A 27,554-nucleotide genomic window follows, 5' to 3' on the forward strand; every position below is an offset into this window, starting at 1 on the left:
CAACTTCAATCCTGCCCACCCGCTCACTTCCAGCCAAGTCCACTAGCCAGAGGTGGCTTCTTGTCTTCTCCCCATTCACTAAATTCTCCCCCTTAACAGTCACTCTCAACAAGCTGCACAGAAGTTATTTGATCATTATCACAATAAATGGGATATTTTAGTCAACCTCATATATCAAATATAGTTTAAACATACTATGATCCGCAAAATTAATGAACTGCCTTGATTTTGTTTATGTAAATAAATTATTCAGAGAGCAGAAAATTACCAGTGTGAGCGGCTGCTGAGCTCATTGGCATTAGTCGATCCAACAGACCTAATTCGGCTTCCAGATTTAAGCAGTTCCCACACTTCATTTGTGCCATAAACGCGAGCTTCAACTAGTCCTGGGACTTCTTGGGTTCCCTCAGCTGCTTGTTTGATCTCCAACCTTAATCCACATAACACAGTCTATTTAGATCTATTTTAAGACATATTAAACCAAATAAAAATCATTATAATGTATCTAGCATCACATTTGACCTTAAATTTAATTTAATAATCAATTTTTGTGAGTTGATAATGAAATAAAACCGCCATCACCACTTCCCAAATGGAACTGTTTTGAACTAGTAGAATAAAACCTAACATGTCAAGCCCAAAATCGATTGAAATTTGGCCATCAATATAGGAAGATTCAACTGAAATTCAACTTCTCTAGGTTTTAAGCAAAGCAAGCGCATATGTAAAGATTCTCAGTTGGAGATTTAACAATCAACCCAGAGCTACTTGTGTTTATCAATAAACAATAATCACCAATAAATAAATTCTCTCTTTGTTAGCAGTATCTTTTTTGATTCAAAATTCAAACATCATTTTAATGTCCGTGTAGTTGTGAAGCGAGAACTGCAATTTAGAGGTGAATTCTATCATCCAATCTACATGAAAGCTCCCATTAAATACTAAATTTTGCCTTGAAAAAATTGCCATGAGCATGATACTAGTTATCTTCCTTATGATCATGGTTCCCATTTTCCTTTCCAGTAGTAAAATATACCCATATGGTTTTCCCACTGCTCATCAAAACAGATTATAAGTTGCATGTTTGATTTTAACACCAAACTTCAAATGATACAGCTACAGCAAAGAATTAAGTTCAGAAGACCTACTTCTTAGCAGGCTGGTTGGAGTTTTCTACCAAAAGGTCCCTTATCTTCTCATTGTAAACCTCCAGCATGCTAACAAACAATTCATAGTTCATTATGTTGCTTCTCTCCTTTGAAATTCGAAACAACTCCTCCAAAGTTCTGTAGTTGACTCCCCTGTGTTCAGGAGTTCCTTCCATTGTAAAGGTCTTTCCAGTTCCAGTCTGTCCATAGGCAAATATACAGACATTGTACCCATCCAACACAGAAGTCACAATAGGTGAAGTTTGTGCAAATACAGCCTCTGCATATTCAACAAACCCAGAATTAAAAACTTGTAAAGAATTCAAGACCCAAAATCAATTATGTGTTTCTTGAGGTTACCTTGGTCACTCTCAGGCTTAAACACATGGTCAAACTTAAATTGCTTTTTCGAAGAATCAGAGCAAAGGATTTGAAGCTCATTCTCTTGAGATGAGTCAAAATCAACAACAGAAGTGGATCCATTTTCAATTTCATCTTGATTTAAGGGTCTACATCTGCAGAAGACCCTGATGTTGCCTTTGAGTTCAATCACTTCGTTGTACAGCCGCTTCCGTTCCAAGCTTTCTTCTAGGTACTTCTTCTTCAGAAGCTCACTGTCTTCCGTATATTTCTTCTTCAAATTTTCATGTTCTATACCTAAAAAGACCAAATAAAGAAAACAATAAACCAATCAATCAGACCCCCCAAAAAAGAAGGGTATACAATATTAGATTTGGTCAGTGAAGAAGACATACCGAGAAGCTGAAGAGCATTGGAAACCTCGGGGCCAGGAAAGGAATCAGTATTCATGCTCTTAACTTCATTACATAGAATTATGTGCTCCCCCTTCAAATTCTGACAAATGAAGATGCAAAGCCAATGAAAAGTAAATGAGGATGGATTTTCTTTTGAGACAAAACATCCAAAGCTCTGATTGGTTGCATAGAAAAGGCAGGAAAAGAAAAGAAAATTTCCTAATGTTCAATTTCACATTACTCTTGAGAAAACAAAAATCCTCCGCTTAGAGTTAATCTAATTCAACTGTTCTGCTTACTTGAAATGCGTAGTTCATTTTTTTCTTTTGACAAGTTCAAAATTTTCTTTCAGGTTCCCTATTTGAGCTTTCTCAGCATCTAAACAAAGCATGGCTAGGCTATAGTTATCAAAATTGTACCTGAATCTTGGTGCTCAAATCATCAATTTTCTGAGAAACTGGAAGTCTCTGCTCCTGATCCAAAGAAATCTCTTGGATTTCCGTGGAAACATCATTCTCATCCATCTTGTCAGAATTGAGTTCAGTTTTTTCCTGAAGCAACACCCAAAACCCTTCATCAACAGGCACATCACAGAACCCCAAAACAAACCCTAAAACCGCTACATTCGTTTGGTCACAGAGAAAATGGAGTTCAAAAACAACAAATTAAAATTTCAAATTCCCATCACTTAAAAGTTAAGACCCAAGAACGCAAAACCCACCACTCAACTGCACCTAACACAACAACCTGACTGACTCAAGTCGACCTTTCCTTCATTTCTTGAAACCACAAAAAAAAAAAAAATAAATAAATAAAATAAAATAAAAATAAAAAAGCTCCTCCCATTTCTCCCCCACTTTCTTAGCATCCAAACAGTGCATAAAACAACCAAATGAAAGAACAAAAAACTCAAGAACTCAATATTTCGAACACCCAAACATAGTTTCGAACTCAAAAATCCAAGAAAACCCAAAAGATTACAGTTTCTAGGGTTTATGTTTCTTGAATCATTCCTGAATCAAAGAAGAAAAATCAAAACAAACAAAAATATAAAAGCAGAAACCTTATTGAGAGGTTGAAGAAGGCCTGCGCTATGTGATCCGAGAGCAATGCGATCGGACCCGAACGAAAAAAAAAAAACGACGACGTTTTGCAGATCGACGGGTTGGAAGAAGCGAAAGAAAGAAGAATTGTATGAAGAGAAAAAGCAGAGAACAGTGGAATCTCGAACGGTCACATAGGGTTTTTATTAGATTTTTGAAGTTTGAATTGAAATGAATGTGAGCCGTTGGATCGAGAGAGCTAGTCCCAACGGCTATAAGCTTTGGAGCGTTTTCTCGTGGGATTTGAACGTATTTGGCTGCATTGACTTCACTATCCCTTCATTGGATATGGTAATTTCCCAGTGATGCCACGTCATTTGCAAGTTCGGAAAAAAAATTATTATTTTTTTCCACGTACTTTATCTTTTAAATTTCTTTTATTAAATAATATTTTGAAATTACAATTTCCAAACGCGATTTTAATATAATATGAAATCACATTTTGAAGATGCGGTTTCCCGTTGAAGGACGAATTTGACATAAAATTTTATTATTTGTATATTATAGTAATTTTATTTCTTTGTATTTAATTAGATTTTTAATTTTTTTTTTAGTAAAATATTTGTGAGCCATGATAATTTGACATAAATTTACAATAATTTATGAAATTATGATAAAAAGTTGTCACTTAAAAAATGATTTTGAGATAAATTTTAAATTTTGAAGTTGTTAATTTGTTATTAAAAGAATAAGTTCAAATTTTATGCCATGTCGGTAAAACTTAATATTTGTTATTGAATAATTTAAATTAATTTTAAGTTAAATTATTAATTTAAAAGTTATCATTTAATTTTTAATTTAAGTCATTATATTATTTGATAAAATTAACTTAAAATTTATTCTAAATTATTAAATTGATATATTTATTCTTATAAATTAGTTGAGGAACAAGAAATATTCGTAGAACAGTAAAAAAATATGATATAGATAAATAAGACAAATAAGATAAAAAAATAAAATAAAATATGAACTTTAAAATAAGTTAATTATTTTAATTTATTATTTAAAATTATTTTTATTTTAAATCATATTATTAATTTATTTTATTAAATATATTTAATTTATTTAATAACTTAGATTAAGTTATTAAGTTATTTTAAGTTATTGGTTTATTAAACACCCCTTACTAATTAAAAATGAATTTCAATTGGAAATAAATTGTATTTATATTTACATCTTTTCATTTTTCAAATTATATATATAAAAGATATGATTGAATATTCCAATAAGAGGACACACGTGGTCAGACCCAGTCACCCAATCCCAACAATCAATGTAACGGTGTGGGGGTAGCTCAACAGCAGTAGCCATGGCTTCTTCTTCTTCTTCCTTTCCAAGCTTTTGCTGCTTCTGCAAAGCGCCACTCCCCAATTCAACCTCACCCACCCACTTTTCTTTATCTTTTCCTGCCTCTATCCTTGGTGGGTCTGGTGCTGTTTCCCTCCACACAACTCGCTCTCACCCAACCACTCGTGCCAAGTTTGAGAAATTCCAAGATGACCCTCCTCAAGATGATGATCTTCAGTTCTCCGAAACTCCATCTCAATCTTCATCCCCTTTGGAGTCACAGCAGCAAGCAATTCAAGAAGTAGAGGAAGATGACAGGTGATTTTTATTTTTATTTTTTATTAATTTGTTTACACTCTTTTGATTGATTTAGGCTAATTGGTTTGTCGGTGTATGGGATGGAGGCTAGATATTGAGAATTGGAGGGGAGGGAGTGGTACCCATTTGTGAAAGCTCAGGGAAGAGAGGGTGTTTGGTTGGATATTTCATCACTTTAATGGAAATTTAATTATCCAATTGTTGTTTCCCCAACATTTAAAGTTAGTGAAACATCTTTACTATGCAATTTGTTTGAGCCCAATGGCTGTCTGGTTCCCTTTTTTTGTGCTTTACATGCCTATGCATTCAGGTCCACAAATGCCAAATCCACAAGGACAACTCCATATAGTAGAATCAAGGTTTTCAGTCTTGATTGTTATTACAAATCAAGCACTATTTTGCGTGACCAAATGTTTCAATTTGGTTGCAATCGAGCCGGTAGACTGGCTGGGTATCTCGCCAGAGGGCTATTGAGCCTGCCTTGAGTGTGCTTGAGCAAGATTGAACTGGGCAGGATTAGACTTTTGAACAAAGTATATCTCAACATAATTCCCATGAATGGATAATGGGAAATTTTTTTAGTTTTATCATGTTTTGATGGGTGTTTCTATTTGCCATTATATTTGTTTATTCCAGAGGTTGGTTCAACATTTAGGTTGTGCATAGAGTTACTAATTTATTAATATTTTAGATTTATATGGTTTATAGGGAAAGTATGCTTCCTAAATGCATAATCGCTAGTTACAACATTGCCTCAAGTCAATTACATAAATTATAATTTATGTATGATAGGGTAGATGGGCAGATAGATTATGTTTAGATGCTTTCTCCTCATGTTATGTAGCCTAAGGCATTTGACGGGATTCATTTATGTTTCAGCTGCTTGCCTTCTGACTTGGAGGGTGCAGTCCGGCAATCAGGTCAAGCAAGTGCCTCGTTTGTATCTTCAGGAGGAATGAGAGCCATAGTATGTGTAAAAAATAAACAGTCTCTTTGTTAGAAAGTGAATCAATTTTCATTCTTCCATGTTTGGTGTCGTTGAAAACAACTTTGGGAGGCCTAATTGAGTAATTGAAAGAAAACGGTATAGGACAGCAAGACTATGTGATTCACAAATCTGGCCTATCGAAACAAGTTCTATCATATAATGTCTTCCTTTTTTTTTTCTTCTGTTCTCTTTTTTGTTTTTGCAGACCTGGTATTAGAAGCCTTAGGGAGTGGGATAGTTGGAACATGTCTTTGATATAAGAAGGCATATTGTTGCTGAAATGAGATGCTCTTGTTTAAGTTCAGAGTATGGGATAACCGGGAAATGAGTTTTCAGCTTGTATTTATCAAATGTTTGGCTAACATTACCTTGTTTCCTAACACTTGAAAAATTAAATTTAAACTTGTTATGGTGGAACTGTGTTAGATATGACTTAGTCTCAATCTGGAATTAATTTCGTTCATTTGCATCTTTTAAACCTTCCTTCTTTTCCCCCTTTCTACAGGTTGAACTCTTGATACCACAATTGCAGTTTCTTGATGATGAAGGGGCCCAAGCTGAGCTCTGGGAACTGTCAAGGATTTTCATAGATACGCTAATTGAAGAAACAGGATGTCAGGTTAGCTAGAATGTTGCTTTAGGTTAAATTTTTTTAGTATTCTGAAATATGAGGTTCTTCAATAGAGAGGCCCCCAGGTAGCAAACTGGCAATGCTTCCATATTCATACAACCAGCCCTCTAGAAGTCTTTTGTTTTCTAAGATGTCTTAGGGTTTATTTAGGAACGTTTTCAAGAATAGGTCTCAAAAAACAGTTTTTGGGGATAGTTTCCTAAAACGGTTCTCTGATGTTTTTTATAACAAATGTCTATTTGGGAATTTACAATATTCTCAACCAGTTTTCTGTGTTTTCAACTATTTCTTAAACATAATTTTTGTCTGTAGTGCTTTATTCTCAATCATTCTTCATATTTGTATGATTATCTTTTAAAATAGCTCTTAGAAAACAACTGAAAATAATTAAAATATGTTATTAAAAAACACCCTATTTTCAGAATAAGTTTTCAAAAAAGTGTTTTTAAAAACAGTTCCCAATCAAACCCTTAGCTTTTAAATTGTTTTATCAATTGTCATGGATCCTATAATTTCTTGTTGAATAATAAACTTCACTTCTCTTTGTTGCCATGCCATTACACACTTTATTTTTTACCTATACTTCATTCAACCTTGGTTGCTATGTTTCATGATTTACTTTTTTGTTAGAGAGTGAAAGCCATATTTCCCGATGCTGGTGCTGCCGCACTTCTAAAGTATCGCTGGGGTGATGCTGCATTTGGATTCGCCAGGTAAATAAAATTCCTATAAGCATCTAATTTGGGAAAGTATTCTTCAAATGTGTCAGGTTGTATGGTATGGTACATTTCCTACCAAAGTGGAATCAACCATACCACTGGGTCATTGTGGTTATGATATTCCATAGTTAGCCCCGGTCTGTGGATGTGTTCTAAGATAGTAGGATATTGATATGCAAAATGTAAAAGATGTTTTGGATTGTGTTTAATGTTTAAGTTTTCTTGCCTACTGTTATGTAATTCTTCTGCCTCATTTCACTGACAGTTTGAGTGACCGGAAGCCTGTAGAGGCTGAAGATGAGCTTGTTGTCATGGTTGTTCCTGACTATCAGATGTTGGCATATGTAGAGCGAATTGCATCTAATCTTTCGGATGATCCGGTATCAACCTATCCTCAGTCCTTATCAGAAACAATACTCAAGATTTGTTTCTTTTGTTAGTGGATAGCACTCTCATGCCTTCTGGAACTTAGTGATGAAATGTATTAATGTCTAACTCTAAAGAAACCCCGCCCATCTCTAATTTTCATTTGTAGAATAGCATCATTAATTTATTTATTTTTATCATCTTGACTGCATTAATTTATTCCATTAGGAATTACTTAGAAAGCGCACTACCCAATATTGGATATTTTTTAGGCTCTTAGCAGTTAAAAGAAGAACACTTACAGAGCTTTTGCTGCACTGTATCCTTTTATACGCTATAATTCTGATTGTGTCTCATATGCTCATCTAAAGAAGGATACATAATAAGAAAAAGAAAGGTCAAAGTGGAGGATCTGGTCATCATTATCTCCTAATATTTGCTTTTGGTTTATTGTTATTATTATTTTCTCATTGCTGATTTATTGCTAGCCAAGGCCTCTCATCATGTGGAACCCCCGTCTGGTCAGTGAGGATGTTGGAGTTGGGTTCAATGTGCGGAAGCTACGGCGTTATTTTTTAAGGTAATCTTTTCATTCTTATGTATGCTATTATCCTTTATCTGTTTGCATCTTGTTTCTTTTCCCTTTTTCCCCTTTCTAAATCCAAGCTCAACTCAATCCAGCAATCTCTTGTCTTAATCAGTTGGGTTATTTAGACCAAAACTTTACTGCCATTTGTCATAATTTAGGTCAAATAAACTATCATTATGGTGCTTCTTGCAACAATGGCCAACTTCATTTTAATCTATCTCTTGTCCTTGTTTTGTCATTTCATGGGCATGTCAAATTATTTAAAAAGCAACCTAAATTTGATAGTTTTAAGTTCAATATTACATTAAAGCGGTATTTTACATTTTTTTAATATGCATTTCTTAAGCGTATTAAAATGTTTGATGCATATCTTAAGCTAGTTTCATTATAGAATTGTTATCTCTATGATCACAGTAAAATGCTAAACCGTGTCTCATTTGTTGTGCAGCACTTTTACTGTGGTTTACTCCATGAGACCTCTGCCTGCTGGTGCTGTCTTTAGGTGTTATCCAGGGTAAGGAACCATCCCCACTTTATTTTTTCTGGTTTTATTGGATTGCCAATATCTCCTGGGCTTGTAGGGCTATTTCTGTTAGACTCTGCTGAATGAAGGTCACAATATCTCATTTATGTATGAGAATGCCTTTATCTGAGTATAATTCACAAGATGTATAAGAACCTGAATATGATTTCATGCTGGGTTTCTTTAATATGTATTTCTGACCTAGCCCGATCTTCATTTACCTCGGGCTAGCTTGGACGGTTAGACCAAGATCCTGAAATCTTCAGCCATAATCTATGTGCTGTTGTTGAGCCCATTCAGAAAACCCCCCGTCTGATTTTCTATTTTCTGATTGTTTACCAGATCATGGAAGGTGTTCTATGATGATAAGGACAGGCCAAACCGTTACCTGCTAGCCAAAGAACAAATAAGCCGTCCTGATGCTGAAGAACTTGAGGTTAGTGGTTGCCAAATTTCTACGATTGAGTCACAAGAAGAGGTCCAACCTAAGTCATATGATCAATGCACATAGAATTCACAATTTTCCAGCATATTCTATATTTAGGTTTCTGACTCTCCTATTGCCTAGAAAATTTTCTGATAGAGTAGCAACTTTTTTGCTTCCTCTGATTTTGTATTAAAGACTCACTTGGCATCAGGGGAAAAGGGTTTTTAAAGAAACAACAAATCTATAAACAGATAGGCTCTAAAAGCTTCATATATGGTGGAAAGATCAGGTTGCTAATGGCTTTATAAATGCTATTGAAGCCAGTTTTAAAATGTTAAATGTAATTTAAGGATTTTCTTATGAATCTTTTGCAGATAATATTCGGAGATGTACAAGATAAGTCCGAGAAGGGCCCTTCCTTTTTTGGCCAAGCAGCGAGCATCTTTTCCTCTCTAAATCGATTCATGAAAGTGATTTCAAAGTAGTCTTTCGTCGTCCCTCTGTTTTGGTTGTATGTATCACAATTTTAACTCTAATCCAACAAGATTTGGTTTCCTTTATTTTTGTCTTGGTTTTCTTTCATTTTCCTTTTCCTTTTTCTGCTGAAACATGGAGGTTATGCCACACTTTTATCAGCATATGCCCTTACATTATAATACAAATGGGCTTGTTACAATATAGAACTATACTTTTTCGGTTCCTAACAAAAACATCCCCCGTTCAGTAATCTAAATCTCATCATACATATTCAACGGTTTGGATCTTTTATTCCATAGGTACCATTATGGTACTATAGCATTTTCCTAACACATAATAGAGAATTTCCACCCGCATGAGTGTGAGGCTCTTGCTAGGACCTTGTAGGGTGAGACTAAGCCTTTGCCTCTTTATATTCTATTCACATATGTGACTAACCCAACAATTGGTCTCATTCCAATGCCTTGATTCCAATTCATTAAAGCAAAGTTGAAGTAGAGTGAAATGAATCTCAACTTCACCTACCCTCGTGGTAGGATCATTTCAGACTCTATGGATGATTGAATGCTTGAATCCCTTTGCTCCTTGTTTCTTCCACAGAGAACAATCATCATTAAGGGAAATTGTGCTGAGTGTAAACGTTCTCCATACCCTTTTGTTCCCACAGTACCAATTGTTTGAGGTGATTTTTGTGAACAATCCCCTTCTTTCTAGTCCTGGGGAAAGACCCTCCCATGCATAAGTTAGTTTTCTTGATAGCAAAACAAAGGGTTATTCATGTCAAGATGATTTGGATTCCTCATCTCCGAATAACAAGCATTTAAATGAGAAGGAACAAAGAAAAAAGAAAAGGGAACAATGAACACAAAGGGAGAAGATAGTGTAATTCTCAAGTCAGTAAATCATATATATTGAATGATCCAATGCATCATAATAATTGGTGTGCGGACAAACATGTGGACAGAAGAAGCATCTGAAACTAGAGTGTGATCATTAATCATATAACAAAAATACGGATATGGGACCAGCTCAAACATCCTCTTATTCAACAAACCGCAATATTGACACACACTCAAATCATCTCCAACATTTGCAGAGAATTCGCAGACAATTGGGTATCTCTTCTTCAAAAGTTCAAGACACAGGATCCAAGTTTTTTTTTTTTTTTTTTTTTGGTTCTTTTTTTTGGATAAATGGGTAAAACAAGATGATACAGAATTTCCGAGCCCTCACATAAAATCATAGTCATCGATATCATCATAAGCATTAACAACTACGTCGTCATCCGGCTTATCAACATGAAGTTGCTTCTTCTTTGCACCTGGACACAGCCACCAAAAGAGCAATTCAGAGTCACTTGTTAGTTTGCAATTCATAAGCCCTCATTCTAAACAGATTGTCCTAAGAAACGACTAAGAAATCTGCCACAGTTAATGAATCTTCCACAATTCTCAAACTGATCATTTGGCCCTTACTCAGCCAAAGTGCTTTGGGAAGGGCAATTACAATAAAATACCCTTCTGATATACCATATTATAGTCATCAAACACTGAGGTTCAAAAGTTTTTTTCTCCAGAAGATTGGGCTTAGAACTAATCCTTGCCCAAGGGATTATGGTTATCATCAGAAAACAAATTGTAGTATCTCACTTCACTCCACAATCCACATATACATAGCAAAATTGTCCATATCAATGCAAAAACCATTGATGTAATCCAGTCATAACTAGAAATTGATTTTTCACTCTCCCAATGGTTCTCACACTCGCCACCAGTCCATGCCCTTAATCACATTGGCATATCAAATGGCTGCCTTTTTCCTTTTTGTAAAAGCATGAGATAAATTACCTCAAGTAAATAATTTTACGGATCAACAAAATTTGTTCAAAATTTTCCATTATATTATGAAATAAGGGAATGTTTTGAGGTCTTCTTCAAAAACAGTTTTTGATAACAGTTCTTAAAAACAATTTTGAATTGTTTTTAAGAATAAAATCTGTTTTTTTCCTCAAAACAAATTTTAATTGTTTTTAAGAATAAAATTCTGTTTGGAAATTCAAATATGAAAAATAGTTTTTCCGACTTATTCTCCAAGAAGGTACTATGTGCTTATGTACGATATAGAAGTTTACAAAGTTATTCATGTCTTCATTCATTGCTGAGATCATTCTACAAAAAACAACTGAAAACACTTAAAATTTGTTCTAAAAAACAACTCATTTTTAGAACAAATTCTCAGAAAACTGTTTTCTGTTTTGCTAACCATGTTTTGCGAGTTATACAACTGTTTCATGTTCTAAAGAACAGAAGAGAGTGTTTTCAAAAACAATTGCCAAACATGGCCTAAAATCCTCATGTTTTGTTTTGGGTCCAGTTTAAAGAATGTGAAGTGTCCAAATTTTATAATAAAACCTGTTACTGATCGGCTATGATATGTGGCCTTGTTACTGTGCTACAAAAGTGACCATGTGAAACCCGTGCTCTCAATTATTCTGCCACACTACTATCATGGTATGACAAAATTTACTAATTATATTAATTTTTTTTTACTTTAATTTTGACCCCAGCAAAAGAAGGAAAAAAGAAACAAAAGGCAAACAACAAGAAACAAAAGATTCCTCTTAATCACACCACTTCCTGCATGGAAGAGAGGGTGTTCCCATAAGAAGCCAGCATGAGATGATAAACAAAAATAGAAACAGGATGATAAAAAGTGTTAATTAGTATTTAATGTCTTAAATATAGGTGAGATGGCTTTGTGTGCATGCATAAATTTTCTACACTAATGATTGACAATACATAAGGAATTTTCCAAACCAAAAAATTATAAATAACGGTTAAAATTAGCCATCACATGTGTTGGAGGTATCATAATATAAACAGGGGCTTATACTTTTTTTAAAAAATCTTATACGTGATATAATCTGCACCTCTGTTTTGGGGCAAACAAATTTACAAATAAGGTTATGGGTAACCATGATGGCTTTTTATAACATTTATAAATCTTGTTACCTATCTCTGCATTTAAAGGAGGTTTTGATTTTATTTTATTTTTAAAGGGATTAAACAATCACCTCTAGAACATAAATTTGCAAGACAGCAATACTTTCTACTCAAATAAGAAGAGGCATATCAACAGATACATACCAATTTTCTTTTTACCAGTATTGGCTTCCTTTTCCGCTTTCAGCTTCTCATTTGCAATTGCTGTGACAGATGAGGCTATTTCTTTTGCATCAGCTGCTTTTAAGGAAGTCATTGACAGTCTCATTACAGCCTTGAGCAATCCAATATAGTGGAAACTTTTCTGCATTATGAAGCATAAATCATAGCCATGTCATAATTCTGTCCAGCTGTATCACCAAACACCAGATAATCAAACATATCAAACACACCTCATACGATCGCAGCTTATGAGAAATGAGCTCCGCATATTCTACGAAGTCACTTTCAGATTTAGGAATGAAATTATCAAGAGTCTTCTCATCACCTCTCTTAGCAAACAATTCTGTCGTGGATTTATAATCCGCTTCCTCAATAAGCCTGTTACGGGACCCAAAAAAAATTATCATTATTAAACCAAAACATTTCTGAAGGATTGCTCATCCTCCACTGTACTCCTTTCTCCATTCATAATATTTCCTTTTTCTCTCTTCAAGGAGGGAAAAAGAGTTTTATAAACCCATGTGTCAAAAATCATCTAACAAGTTCAACACATTTCATTCTAGTTCCCCATGGTCAACTCACAACTCCTCAATTAATCCCATCTAATATCAAATCAACTAGTTTAAACAACATTTGACATATTTTCCATACTGGTGCAGTAGAAAGAATAAGACATCATCATCATTCAAATGGTATGGAGCATTTTCATTGATCTAATATCTAAAACAAACCTCCTTTAATGTGAGAAAATATACCCAAACCTTGTCCACCATTCATAATGGAATACTGCACAAGATATGCATACAGGTCACTAACTTACCAACCAAATCTCACATATGTGAGTAACCTCTGTACTATGCACCAGATTCTCTACACCAGTGGTTTCCCAGACAAAATGCATAAATATACAACTACACAAGTTTATACTGAATGTTTCTAAGTTCCATAAGGACTACAGGAAGAAAGAAGAAAAGAGTTCTAATATCACCTTATTGATGACAAGAAGATTCGTATTTTAGGTCACTTTTATAGATTGAAGAAAAGGATAAATGTCAGTACACAAACAAGGAGCCCTACACCTTATCCCATTACATCCTACCCATGCCCCCACTCCTTTTTGGGCTGAGGGTGTAGATATCTGGAGGTGAGTGTCTTCATGTGGAGTCAAATGCTCAACCTTTTATGAAGGTCAAGCTCAGTAATCAAGTTAACATTCATAACTCAAAAGGCTCGAGGCCCAGTTGTAGTCTACCGATGGGACGTGGGGGCAGACAAGCCGGTAGGGGCGCCCTTTGGATCGTCTTCGGAGCCTTGACGGGTTGTCAGATAGGCCCCATGGAGGACTGCAGCTTTTGGGTGGGCCCTCTAAGCCAGGCCAGCAAAGGACCCACGGTGTACTAATCTGGTTTCTGGGCCCTCTGGCCAGATCCAGTTTTGTCTACCTCAATTGAGGCTGGGTTGCTTATTTTTGGGCTGACAACTGTGAAGGACCCTGGGTGGGCCAAGGCAAAGGAGTCCTTTGTGGCGCCTGGGTCGGATGTTTGCAGAGGCCCACCCCAGCCCAAGTTGGTGTGGCCCGCCCCTTGGTTTTGTCTGGCCTAAGCTCATTGAGGGGTCCAGACCCTGGAATCTCTATTATCCCGGTGAAGGATGGCCTACGGAAGCAAATTGAGGAAGAGCGCCATTCTGAGGAGAGATCGAAGACTGACCTTGCACTAATTGAGGAAGCATTGAGGTATGAGAACACTTTTAATGGAATGTTGGCTTCTGGGTTCTCTTCTTCTCCCTTTTTTTTTTTTCCGATCAGACTCCAATGGGGGAGTATTACGACTTTTCTAGGGCTGGTTGGGAGAAAGTCTAGGGGAAACCCCGCTTCGCTTGGTCAATGCTCCGGGGCTACAGAGGATGAGACCGTTACTCGTTGGGAGTTGATGGAGGTTAACAATGGCAGCAATGAAGAAAGTAGAGAGGAGTTGTGCTTAGTTCAAACTATGCCACAAGAAGTAAAAGGTTGGGAGGAGGTCAGTTGGGAGGAAAGCGATCTAGCTAGGTTTAGTAAATTCTTGAGGTTTCTGACAGAGGGATTGGAGAAAGACATTTTGGATTTTTTGGTTAAAATCAGAAAGAGAAGGGAGAGAGTTCATAGCAAAACTCTTATAGAGAAATCCAAATTCGAAAGGGAATTAAAAAGACTAGAGTGCTCCATTACCTATGAGGGGGAGGGGGGAGCAGAAATGTGGTATGCAAGGAAGAGGGTGTCAAATTATGGAAGTCCAATGAAGTTAAGGCTTTTGAGTTGGAATGTGCGTGGAGCTAACGATAGCTCTAAAAGAAAGGTGATTAAGGCCTTGATTAGAAGTCAGAGGGTGGACTTGTTCTGTCTTCAGGAGACGAAAATTCAGGCAATGTCAGAGGTGTGGTGAGGAGTTTGTGCACTGGTAGATTCTAGACTGGGGTGCCCTGGATGCTTATGGCTCTGCGGGAGGGATATTGATCTGTTGGGATAAAAGGACCCTGGATGTGCTTGAGATGGAGGTGGACACTTCCCAACTTCCTGTAGGCTTAGAATGTGGAAGATGGGCTAGTTGGATTTTCACAGGTGTGTACGGGCCTTTCTCTAGAGAGGATAGGGATTGTTTGTGGGAGAGTTAGGGCGATCAGAGGCATTTAGGATGATCCCTAGTGTTTAGGGGGTGACTTCAATGTCATCCTCTCCCAAAGGGAAAGGAGTAGCCAGGGAAGGCTAACTGGTGTAATGAGAAGGTTTTCCCAAATTGTTGACGAGCTAGAGCTACTTGATCTTCCTTTGCAAGGGGGTGTGCTTACCTAGAGTGGGGGTAGGAATAATCAGTCTTGGGCTAGACTGGATAGATTCCTAGTGACCCAGAACTGGCTTGATCAATTCAGTGGGTTGTCCAAAGTAGGCTGCCTAGACCCACTTCAGACCACTTTCCCATCTTGCTGAAGGGTGGTGGGTTAAGCGGGGCCCCTCCCCGTTTAGGTTTGAAAACATGTGGCTTAAAGTTAATGGTTTTAAGGCCTTCTTCAAGGATGGTGGCAGGGGTCTGGGGTGAGAGGGAGGGCCAGTTTTAGACTAGCCACTAAGTTGAAGGAGATGAAGCAAAAAATCAAAGTTTGGAATAGGGACGTGTTTGGAAGGTTGGAAGTTAATAAAAACTCAGCTCTGCAACAAGTTAGTACTAGGATGGGGTGGAAAGTGAAAGGAGCCTTTCAGAAGGAGAAACAAAGCTGAAAAAAGAAGCTAAGGAAACCTATAAAAAGTGGGTTTTACTGGAAGAAACCCATTGGAGACATTGTTAAGGGAGCTGTGGCTAAAGGAAGGGGATAGGAATACAGGCTTCTTTCAATGGATGGAAAATGTCAATTGAATAAATAATTCCCTGGATAGAATTAAGATTAATGGGGTGTGGATGACTGAGGTGAGGGAGGTGAGGGAGGGAATTGTGAATGCTTATCAACAATTGCTCTCAGAAGAGCCAGGCTAGAGAGCTGACATTGAGGGGTTGCACCTTCAACGTCTAAATTTCCGTGAAGCTGAAGTTTTGGAGCTGCCTTTCACTGAGGAAGAAATCCACTCTGCCTTGATGGAAATGAATGGTGATAAAGCTCCAAGCCCGGATAGGTTGACAGTCGCTTTTGGCAAGCCTGCTGGGACTTTGTGAAAGAGGAGATTGTGGATTTGTTTAAGGAGTTTTATGATCAAAGATCCTTTGCCAAAAGTCTTAATACCACTTTCTTGGTTCTCATTCCAAAGAAAGGTGGTGTTGAGGACCTTGGGATTTCTGGCCCATCAGCCTTTTAAGGGGACTGTACAAGCTTTTGGCCAAGGTGCTGGCGAATAGGCTGAAGAAGGTTTTAGGAAAGGTGGTTTATGTGGATCAAAATGTCTTTGTGAGGGGCAGATAGATTTTGGATGTTTCGCTTATCGCTAATGAGTGATTGACTTCTGGCATAAACGTAAAGAGAAAGGGCTGATTTGTAAATTGGACATTGAAAAAGCCTATGATAGCATCAATTGGAATTTTCTCATGAAGGTTTTGCATAAGATGGGCTTTGGGTCTCGGTGGATGGAGTGGATTTGGTGGTGTATTTCAACGCCAAATTTTCTGTCCTGATCAATGGGTGTCAGCAGGTTCTTCTCGAACACCAAGGGCTGCGTCAAGGAGATCCTCTTGCTCCTTACCTTTTGTCTTGGGTATGGAAGTGCTAAGTGCTCTAATAAGAAGGGCTGTTGATGAGGCTTCATTTCAGGCTGCAGACTTCAGGGGAGAGGGAGGATGGAGACGAATGTCTCCCATTTACTTTTTGTTGACGATACAATCATTTTCTGCGAAGCAAGGAAAGAGCATCTTACCTCTTTAAGCTTGATTTTGGCTTGGTTTAAGCGGCCTCCGGCCTAAGAATAAACCTAGCTAAAAGCGAATTAATTCCTGTTGGGGAAGTAGAAGAGATTGAGAAAATGGCAGTGGAGCTAGGGTGTAGAATGGCGTCTCTGCCCACTGTTTACTTGGGCTGCCCCTTGGAGCCCATCACAAGCTATGTCTATGTGGGATGGGTGGAAGAGAGAATGAGGAGAAGATTAGCCCTGTGGAAAAGACAATATATTTCTAAGGGCGGGAGAATCACCCTCATTAAGAGCACACTGGCTAGCATGCCTATTTACCAATTGTCCCTCTTTCGAATGCCCAAGATTGTCGCAAAAAGGCTTGAAAAATTACAAAGAGACTTTCTTTGGGAAGGAGGAAGCTTGGAAAGGAAAGTCCACTTAGTCAATTGGGAGGTGGTGTGTACTCAAAAGGAGAAGGTGGTCTAGGCATACGGAAGATTGATTTCTTGAACAAGGTCTTGCTGGGTAAATGGATATGGAGATTTGCCTTTGAAAAGGAAAATCTTTGAAGAAGGTGATTGGGGTGAAGTATGGCCAAGAGGCTTTGGGTGAGGACTAATGAAGCTCGCGGGACGTTTGGAGTGGGGGTTGGAAGGAGATTATGAAGTAGGCAAATTGGTGTTGGAATAACATAGAGTTTAAGGTGGGTAATGGACTAGAGTCAAGTTCTAGACTGATCATTGGTGTGGCAATGCGGCGCTGTCCCAAAACTTCCCCCAGTTATTCGCCTTGGCGGTCCATAGGAATGCAACGGTCAATGAAGTGTGGACTCAAGCCTTGGTCAAGGAGGTTGGAATCTCAGATTTTCTAGAGATTTTAATGATTGGGAGCTGGACTTGATAGGAGATTTGCTTAATATGTTGAGGGGCTTCAGGATATCTTCAGAGGAGGACTCAGTGTTATGGAAAGAAGGGGGTCATGGCACTTTTGGGTTAGGGACGCTTATTTTCTGCTGGTTGCTCCCGACGCCTTTGCCTTCTCAAATAAGTGCATTAGGTGGATAAGGTCCCAACCAAAGGTGCTTTTTTTGCTTGGGAGCCACTGGGGGAAGTTCTCACCTTGGATAGGCTTCAAAAACGGGGGTGACAGCTCCCTAATGCTGTTTTTTGTTGGTTGTGAAGAGGAAAATGTAAATCACATTCTTTTACACTGTATAGTGGCCAGGGTCCTCTGGGAGATCGTCCTTGCCTTGTTTGGGTTCAGTGGTATTCTCAGAGACAGTCAAAGAGGTGTTATTTAGTTGGAGGGGCCTTTTTGTGGGGAAAAAAGGAAAAAGATCTGGAATTCCATTCCGTTGTGTATTTTTTGGACGGTATGGAAGGAAATGAATAGATTAACTTTAAGGGGGTTCTTTAGCTATACAGAAACTCAAAAATTCTTTTGTATGTAATTTGTGGAATTGGCTAAGGTGTATATTGGAGAGGAGTCCTCTTCGCTCTTAGGCTTTTTGGAGTGGCTAGCACCACTTAAGGGCTGGTAAGGTGTTTTTTACGTTTTTTATTCAGGCTGCTATGTATACTCCATGTATGTTTTGTGGCTTTTTGCCCCTTAATATATTCTGTGCTTATTTATCAAAAAAAAAAAAAAAAAGGTAGCTAAGGGAACGCTTTAGGACCAAGACTCATCTGAAGCCCTTGCATAACCTAACTATAAGGCTAAAACAGTACAACCAGAAGTGCAAAAGTAACATCTTTAGCTACCTCTTAGGCTGAAAATACCATCAAAGCAAGTCCATGTTATGTAAATATTGTTAATGTATGAGTGGATAGAGTTCCTATACATAGTCTATTGAATACTAAGAATCTGATGATCTTTGCATCGGGGCTGAATTTCAAATTCTTAATCTGACATAAATACATTGCAACAAACCCCCAATTTTTTTCCCCTTTGGGAGGACATAATGTCAGTATACCCTCCAAGTGATGATGCTCTTTCAGTTTTCACATTCAACTGTACAGGTCTCACATTCAACTGACCCTAGGGTAGAACAGCCAAGTCCAGCTTTTAAACATTTTAATTGACATGAGATAAACCTGCATGTACCCACTTGGGGCAAGTGTTGTGTCTAAGCTCATAGCATTGTATGCTTGCATGAGTATGGACCACCATACTCATGTTTTTTTCTGCTAAATTGTTATCTATCAAAATATGGAACAACCATATGATGTATATGCAATGCAGCAGCTTTCCATGTACAAGTACTCATGTGCACCTAAAGCATCAAGTGATATAAATGTAAAACTACAAGTTGTAAAAACTAGCTGTATACAAGAAGAAATGAATGCATCAAATTCATACCTCTGCTGTCTAATTTTCTCTGCTACAGGATCTAGTGTGACTTCTGTTACTGCTTCAACAGCTTTCCTTTCTTCTCAGTAGCTTTTCCACAGGTTTCTTGGGAGGCTTTTCAGCAGGAGGTTGTATTACAGGTGCCGGAGCACATCACATGAATTAAAATCGACTTTAGAGAACCATAATTAACAAGGATGTTACTCCATCATGAGTGAAAAAAAGTGGCCAAACACCAGAACTGCAATATAGAATTCTCTAATCCATGTTCCCAACCCTAATTGAACATATTAAACCTGGCCTCATCACACATCTAACTCAAACTATCTTGAAACCGCCCATATGTAATTTAAACTGACTACATGCATCCAAAAACTTTCAACAAGAGGATAAAATCAAACAAATAACAAAAAATCCAAATCTGAAACAGCTCCACACACAACTGGGTTTTCGATTCTCACATTATTCTAATTGTCTAAATCCCAAACTCATTCAGATAGAAGTGAGACACAGGACCACAGGTGGCAGAGTATATGGTCGAAATGATTGTGTGTTTGAAAGATACAACGACAATGAATATTATAATTCAACAAAACATTCAAGCACTCAAATTCAGTAGATGAATAAACACAACCATTTTGCCCGATTTATTAGCTAATACACATTCCAAAGGGCATATCAATGAAAAATATAGTCTCATTCGCCAGTTGATGTGTAAAACAACATATGCTAGTGATTTAAAAGGGTAAATTTGTGAATAACAAACAAGGATGCTATACACCAAGGTATACAGGATGTTGCAGAGTGTATATATATATCTAGTCAAAGCTTATCATAAATATGATTAAAGGAACAGATGAAAACAGACTTCAGCCACAATATCTAATTGAAGAACATAAATAGAATTTAATAATACCGGAGCAGGGATCATCTCATCTCCATGACTCCTTCACATTATCATCATCCAAATCTTCATCATCCCACTTATTCTTAGGTTCCTCTTTTTTCCAAGAGGTGTAATTGGCTCATCCTCTGAAACAATAGCATTAGACTTTTATATTGAATACAAGACAAAGTAAAGAACAAACTCACTGCAAAGCTTAAAAGGTTGTAATCTTTAATTAGAAAGATTAAATTTATATTTTTCTTCTGATTCCAGAAAAGACCACCGACCTTATCTTGTGCTCTAATGTAGCCTAACCTACCTACTCTATGCAACATCACCACTTGGAAATAATTACTTTGCCTATGAGTTAATAGTTATAACATATGACCAAAGCAGATCTGGCCCTCAATACAACAATATTTTCAAAGGAATGGTGGTAATTGAATGATATCAAAACCTAACTTTACATCAGAAACTTTCATTTACCAAACCACCACCACCCCCACGGCCCCGACGCCTCTTGCTAGTAGTTACCAAGTTGAGCCAATCTAACGGGCTTATTTAGTTTCAGGAAATTGACAGCCTTTTCTAGAAAAGGATATGAATCAAATATGTCAATCTCGTGTATTTCAAAATCTTGGACTTGCATAATACTAAGATTAGCCTATCAAAAAAAGAAAAAGAAAAAACATTTCATCTGAATCATATTTGTCACAAACAATCATTTTTGACATGTTAAAATATCTAACAACTTCAAGTAGTTGCTTGTCATTAAAATATAAAATTCAGCAATATGCTTATGCTAAAGAAATTATGATTATCACAAAGATAATCAAAACTTTATATAGCAAAGGCATGTTACCCCAGTCTTCCATCTCTGTTTTCCGATTTGGACAAAGTTTTTTTTGTTCAAGATCTCCTTAAGTCAAGAATAAATGGGTGACCCTGCATATTGAAGGACACAAACATGGAAAAGATTTTACATTAGTAATTAGAATAGTGTAAACAGCAACATTAAAAGGTACAAGAAAGAAAATGGAATTAACAGTATTCAACTGTCACTGAAAACAATAACGATAACAAGCAACAAGAAGTTCAAAGAAATCATCCACCATAAAAACTGAGAGATACAGTTTCCAACAGTCATGATTAATGACTCCACATTAATCTCAAAACCAGAAATTTCAGTGAATAAACTTTCAAGATTACTTGCAAACAAAACTTGTAAATAATGTCAAAAACAGAATCAGTGCCACCATCTTCCAGGGTTTGGAGAAAATCCAAAACCCAACTCAAAAATCTACTCTATTCTTGTAGGGTTGCAAGAAACCGCAAGATTCTACCTAAAATCAGAGCCAATCTATCATATTTTTCCAATAAAATGCAAACCCCGACTCAAGAACCAGTGTCAATCCCATATTTTTCCAAGAAAATAAAAAACCTAGCTGAAAAACCAGCACCACTCCCTCGTGGGGGTTCCAGGAAATTTAAAACCCAACTATTGACTTATACCAATTCAGTTGAGCCTCATGAGAGGCTCTAATTTTCTCGGGTCCCAAACAACAAAACTCCAAAATTCAAACCCTCAATGCCACCATCTGCTCAGCAACCAAACATATTAAACAAAGAGCACCCCAAACGAATGACAGGACCAAACAAATTTCTGCCCCGCGTTCCCCCCGTATAAAACCAAGAACGGAAATTAATTGAGAGAAAAAGAATCATTGTGATTACCTAAATTAATCTAAAAAAAAACCTTCTCTTCTTCAACTCAAGGGCGTCAACAAACCGAAACCCTAGCGAAGAAGGAGAAACCCTAATATCGAGCCTTCTAACACGGAAGAAGAAAAACCCTAATAGGAAGAAGAAACGTTGAGATCGATTCGGATTCCGACGAAAAGAGTGAGTGGTAACGCAAGACAGAAATGACCGAATCGGTTATTAGGGTACGGTTCGGCTGCTGTGAGGGCATCTTATATGAGAAAATCAACGGGCGGATCCTGAGTTCTGGATCATACGTTTCAATGGGTGAAACTTGACCCGATTTGCTTCATCCGACCCGACGTTTCGGGTTGATTTCATTAAACAACCTCTCCACCTTATCTTATAATATTAGAATTTAAAGGAAAAAAAATATACTATAAATAATGATAATTTCTATATAAAATATATTCAACTTTAAAAAAAAATGCGCTTACTTTGTGATATTAAAAATTACTTTTAAATTTTTTAAAATTTAAGATAATAAAAATATTTTAATTCTTTTTATTTTTTTTAACAATTTTTTGAAATTATTGTCCTTTTAAGATGATTTTATAAGAGTTTTTTTTTTTTCTATGTATTTTCTTTTTCAAGAATCAAACATTCACCTTAGTTTTTTAGTCTTGTTTGATAGCTGTTTTTTTTAAAACAGTTCTAAAAAATAGTTTTTGAAAACATTTTTAAAATTTATTCTATGATATTTTGTAGAAAAAGAAAAAAAAACCTATTTAATAACTGAAATGTTTTTTAACCTTATTTAATATTTTTAATATATTTAAAATAATAATTTATATATTCAGTACTTTATTTTTAATTATTTTATGCTTATATAATTATTTTCTAAAATAAGTGAAAACAACTAAAAAATATTCTCTAAAAACAATAACTTTTTTATTATTAAATGTGTTTTCTTATTTTTTTTTTGTTCTCGAGAACAGAAAACTGTTTTCGAAAACAGTTACCAAATAGGCTCATAGTTTGCCTTCCAATGATCTGGATCAAGAATGGTCAAATGGAGTGTAATATTTTCTTTATTGATCATACAAACACTAGAATCGATATTGCCCGCAAGGCTTACTCTCCAATACCTATATACTAATCACCATGGATTGAAGTTAAAGGCACACACTGGGCAACTGAATAGAGCATTTCTGTTACTTGAATTTCATCTCATTACATGACAAGGAGCATTAGCATATGTTGCAGTATCAGCATGGTGACTGGTTATGCTTTGCCTCTGGGATGAAGCCTGGAAATCCAAATATCAAAACCAATCTACATGTTGGGTTGAGCCCTTTGGTTGCTTCTTCGGCTTCTGATACCGGTTGTTCTCAAACCTGGCTTTAACGATAAGCGAATAAAGCAAGTCTGCCTCAGCTGAAGTATCATAAGGTGTGTCCAAGATGCTGCAAATCAAAATGAACCATAAACACAGAAGTTAATGATAAAGCTCTTAACATATAAGCTGATCCCGGATTATCAGTTAACTGGACTGGGATTAACATAAGTAGACAAGCTCTCACATGAGTCTAAGGAATGTAGACAAGCTCCATTGTTTTAATTTACTGGCTGCTCTAGATTAGTATAAATCTCTATACTTTTTTAACATGGATTTTCAGAAAGGATGAGATGTGTCTACCTGTCCAGAAGCTCCTCCAGAACGATTCTCTGTGAAGGTGTAACATAATGAATACAGCTTCTTGGGCACTGGCCAACTGCAAGCTGAACTTGGTAATCTTCACCGTGTCCTGATTAGAGTTCATAGTGGCTTTAAAATCCTCTTCATTGTAGTTTGATAGGCCAGGAGTTTAATAGAGATTAGGCTGACCTTGAGAAGTTGCTCGTGCGGTTCCGGTTGAAGAAACAAATGTGAAGGCATGAGGTGCTCTATTTACACACGAATATGGACAGCCTGCAGAATTTTTAGAAGGTTGGTGAGAAGAGATCCATGTACAAATTTATGCTTTTGCAGGCTTCTCAGAAATTTAAATGAGGATAACTCATGAACTTCAGGTACATGACAACAGAACAATCCAAGGGTTCAATATGTTACTTAAGGGAGTCCTCTTCACAACAGAGGGCAAGAACAGAGATCCCTGTTGCTTGTCACAAATATTATTTTCATCCCTGGAATTGATAACGATATGAGATATACAAAGCTATATGCTCACTCTTTATGTAGAACTGCAGCAATGATTTTCTGTAATTGAGGGGTTTTGGACTTGCAAGACAATTTCTAGCTATTGCAGCCACACAACTCCTGAAAGGGAGTGTATCACCAACAGTTCAGGGTTTTTGTTTCTCAGTAGACCAGGCAAGATGAAGAAAGCTCGATACCTAAGTTCTACCATCCGATGCTTTCAAAATTCATTGAACTATTCATCAACAGTTCAGAGTTAAAGGTAGAAGTTAGAGGGAAGCCACCATACCTTTGCCAACACAAAGAACTTCATTAACAAAGAGATCAAATGCCTCGCATTCCGGCTCATCAAATGGATCTAAACATTCCCTACAAATATACATGTCCAACATTAAGAACGACACTAAGAACAAAAATTTTCAAAGAATGGTGGGGATCATAAATATGTAACTTAACTGATACGTAAATAACGAACTAAAAACATATTAAGTTCCTTCAAATGATTCAGGAGTAGCACAGTTGACATCAGAGATTAACATTACAAATTCAGGATCTGGGAAAACTCCAGTTCAAGGAATTATTCAAAGGTTGGAAGATAATGAGTACAAAACTGCAGAAGGGCATTACATGTAAAAAAGACAGAAGATGGAGCTTCCTTCCCAGAATAATTCAGAGGTTCATTTGTGAATAATTTATCGAAATCTGCAAATAGATTTTGGAGCATGCAATCACGGAATGAATACAAATTATTGTGAGCGGCTTCCGAATTTTTCAATAACCCGATATGTCCATTAGAAACTTGGAAAGAACAAAAGTTTTGGATAAAGCAAGATAGAACAGAAATGGCAATACCATATGGCTAAGAAACAACAGAAACATCCCATTACTAGATTCCAAGAACTTGAACACTCAGTTTACCTCTCAATGATCTCTGATCGGCTGCAACAGGATAACAGCTGCATACAATATTAAACCGCTAGAGTCAACAATTTCTATCAATGGCGACTAGTTATAGAAGTACAAACATTATACATGTGAGCTCAATAGAAAAAACTAATATGACAACTGAATCAAGCCTATTACAACTATTAGGTTTTCAGGTTTTTTTTCCTTGAAACCAAACAAAGAAGAATGAATCACTCCATGGTGGTCCTGTGTCTTCCTTTGAATCTTTACTAAAGAAATCGAACGAAATAAATTGTTCTAGTTTTATATATGATTGTACCTCGTATGCTTGAATTACAAGGCGAATCATCTTGTCTGAATCTCCCCTTCTTTATTTACATCGGGGTGAAACTGCTTGACCTGTACTAAAAACCAAAAAAGGCGTCAATCCCCATTTCTTTCATGTTCGAATTTTAATGCCAGAGAAACATTAATTTCTTGTTTGATTCTTGAGAAAATGTAGGAAAAGAAAAGAATTTATAGTGGAAACTGCAGATTCTTTATTACTTTATCCCAGAAACATCACTCTGTTGTGCCTATTACTTCTCCTTTGCTTAGTTGAATTTTCATTTGCTCACAAAAGGTATCAATTCTCTGTTTGGTATCTGAGAAAATGCAGGAAAAGAAAATAAACTAAACTTCGAATCACATAATATTCACCGTTCGGAACCCAATGAAAGAATGGGAAAAAAAAACAAAAGAACAAACCCCAACCCAAAAGTGGAATACCACCGTTTGGCCTAGAAGGCAAAAAAAAACATGCATAAAATTCAAAATTTTATTTTCTTTTCTTCCATTTTCCCGGGAGCCAAACAAAATAAATCAAACAATTCTTGAATTTTTTTTTTCATACTTTGGCTCTGAAAGCGGCCTTAAGCTCGGCAGCTGAGCAACTGGGATCGACCCCAAGGACAGCGTAAGCCGAAGAATCAGAGAGTTTCGGTTCTTCTCCAGTTCTGTCTCTACAATTCACTGTAAATCGAGACGTTGAACTTGAAGAAAACGATAACGAAGTCTTGAAGGTGGCGGGAAAATTGAAGCCGTTAAGATTGGTAACCGATTTTGAAACGGTATTGATCGGAAGGGTTGAATTGTAGAGAACCAAACACCCCATCATCTCCCTCTCTCTGGCTCTGCTGCTTCATCCCCACACAGAGTGGGCTCCAAACGCTAGACTTAAAATGATGCGTTTTAAAGGAGGACGACGTCGTTTTGAAGGATGCAAAACCTGAGTAAGGATTAATTTCATCGTCTTTTAGGGCTTTTGGCACCACTTTTAAATAAACTATCAACTTTACTAAAAACTTAAACTTGTTTGATTTGGATTCACAATATATATTGTTAGCATCATTGTTTGCAATTTTTGTAACAACTTACACTTAATCATGTAAATATTGTTAATTTAGGTCCGAAAGGGTCTTCATGCCTTTAAAACGTATGTACAAAGTTAAAAGGAGTCTATACTTATATAATGCTAGGAACTTTTCCTCTTATTTGATATAGAATATCACAAATACCTTTCAGGGAATCAAACAAACCCCCATATTGATTTGTAACGACTTATACCAAACTTTATAAATATTATCTACTTTAGGTCAAAAGGGGTCATCATGACTTTAAAACACATTTACAAGGTTGAGAAGAGTCCATACATATATAACAATAAAAACTTTCTCCCCTATCCAATATGAGACATCACAATAAGCACATTTAACTGAGAAGTTTTGATGTGATCTGATGCATTAGTGTTGGTGTGATTGCACCTAACGATGTAGATATTGTTCGTTTTAGAACCAAAAAGGCTCACAACTTTCAAACGCATATACAAGATTAAAAAGAGTCTATACATATATAGTGTTATGAACTTCATCTTCTATCCGATGTTGGGCATTACAATCATACCCCCATATCGACATAATGTCTTCGTTGTGTCCTACGAGATTATGGAGCCAAACAAACAAACACCCCTTATGGGATCAAATAAACCCCCACACTGAAGTCAAGGATTGACTCTGATGCCATTTGTAATGACTTATACATAACTATGTAGATATTGTCTGCTCTAAGACCAAAAGGGTCCCTACAACTTTAAAACGTGTCTATAAAGTTAAAAAAGTTCATACTTATATAGCATTAGAAACTTTATCTCTTATTCGATATGAGATATCACAAACACTCTCCTATGTAGACACGACGTCCTTGTTGTGTCTATATAGGGGGTATGATTGTGATGTCCCGTATTAGATAAGTGAGAAAATTCATAATGATATATAAGTATCAACTTCTCTTAACCTTGTAGATGCATTTTAAAGCCATAAGAGTTCCTTTTAACCTAAAACGGACAATATTTATATAATCAGGTATGAGTCATTACAAATGGTATCAGAATTGATCATCGACTTCGGTGTGGGGGTTTGTTTGACCCCATGAGAGATATATGTCTATTTGACCTTACAATCCCATAGTATATAACGAATATGTTGTATTTATATGAGAGAGTGATTGTGATGTCCCATATTAGACAGGCTTTTCTTAACCCTATAAACGCATTTTTAAGTTATGAGGACCCATTTTGGTCTAAAGTGAACAATATCTTCATTATTGAATCCTGGTCATTATAATTTTATTCA

At 36.6% G+C, this 27,554-nt stretch overlaps 3 protein-coding genes and 1 pseudogene across 3 annotated transcripts in view; 1 reads left to right on the plus strand and 3 right to left on the minus strand.

Moving 5' to 3' along the window:
* LOC117929536 (kinesin-like protein KIN-14S) overlaps nt 1-3,145 on the minus strand; it is a 5,348-nt gene extending 2,203 nt beyond the window's left edge. The window contains exons 1-7 of the mRNA XM_034849847.1: nt 2,967-3,145; nt 2,323-2,454; nt 1,904-2,003; nt 1,509-1,805; nt 1,149-1,428; nt 269-430; nt 1-113 (exon numbers count right to left, since the gene is read on the minus strand). The exon at nt 1-113 is cut by the window's left edge and continues 103 nt beyond it. Of these exons, the coding sequence (XP_034705738.1) occupies nt 1-113; nt 269-430; nt 1,149-1,428; nt 1,509-1,805; nt 1,904-2,003; nt 2,323-2,427 (1,057 nt within the window). The 5' untranslated portion in view covers nt 2,428-2,454; nt 2,967-3,145. The remainder of the gene's footprint in view (nt 114-268; nt 431-1,148; nt 1,429-1,508; nt 1,806-1,903; nt 2,004-2,322; nt 2,455-2,966) is intronic.
* A 1,103-nt stretch (nt 3,146-4,248) lies between these two features.
* On the plus strand, nt 4,249-9,532 carry LOC117930706. Its single transcript, XM_034851355.1, has 9 exons — nt 4,249-4,611; nt 5,491-5,578; nt 6,105-6,218; nt 6,861-6,943; nt 7,215-7,329; nt 7,804-7,895; nt 8,353-8,418; nt 8,770-8,863; nt 9,229-9,532. The coding sequence occupies exons 1-9, from the start codon at nt 4,316-4,318 to the stop codon at nt 9,337-9,339; spliced, it is 1,059 nt and encodes a 352-aa protein (XP_034707246.1). The 5' UTR covers nt 4,249-4,315; the 3' UTR covers nt 9,340-9,532.
* A 680-nt stretch (nt 9,533-10,212) lies between these two features.
* On the minus strand, nt 10,213-22,032 carry LOC117930707 (annotated as a pseudogene).
* A 936-nt stretch (nt 22,033-22,968) lies between these two features.
* LOC117929851 (chaperone protein dnaJ C76, chloroplastic) lies at nt 22,969-26,067 on the minus strand. Its single transcript, XM_034850273.1, is given in 8 exon segments — nt 22,969-23,245; nt 23,479-23,587; nt 23,668-23,751; nt 24,269-24,348; nt 24,898-24,935; nt 25,205-25,248; nt 25,251-25,284; nt 25,778-26,067. Coding segments are annotated over 8 exon segments (795 nt in total). The 5' UTR covers nt 26,042-26,067; the 3' UTR covers nt 22,969-23,103.
* Between the last annotated feature and the right edge of the window lie 1,487 nt (nt 26,068-27,554).

Source organism: Vitis riparia, chromosome 14 (genome assembly GCF_004353265.1).
Source record: "Vitis riparia cultivar Riparia Gloire de Montpellier isolate 1030 chromosome 14, EGFV_Vit.rip_1.0, whole genome shotgun sequence".
Lineage (NCBI taxonomy): Eukaryota > Viridiplantae > Streptophyta > Magnoliopsida > Vitales > Vitaceae > Vitis > Vitis riparia.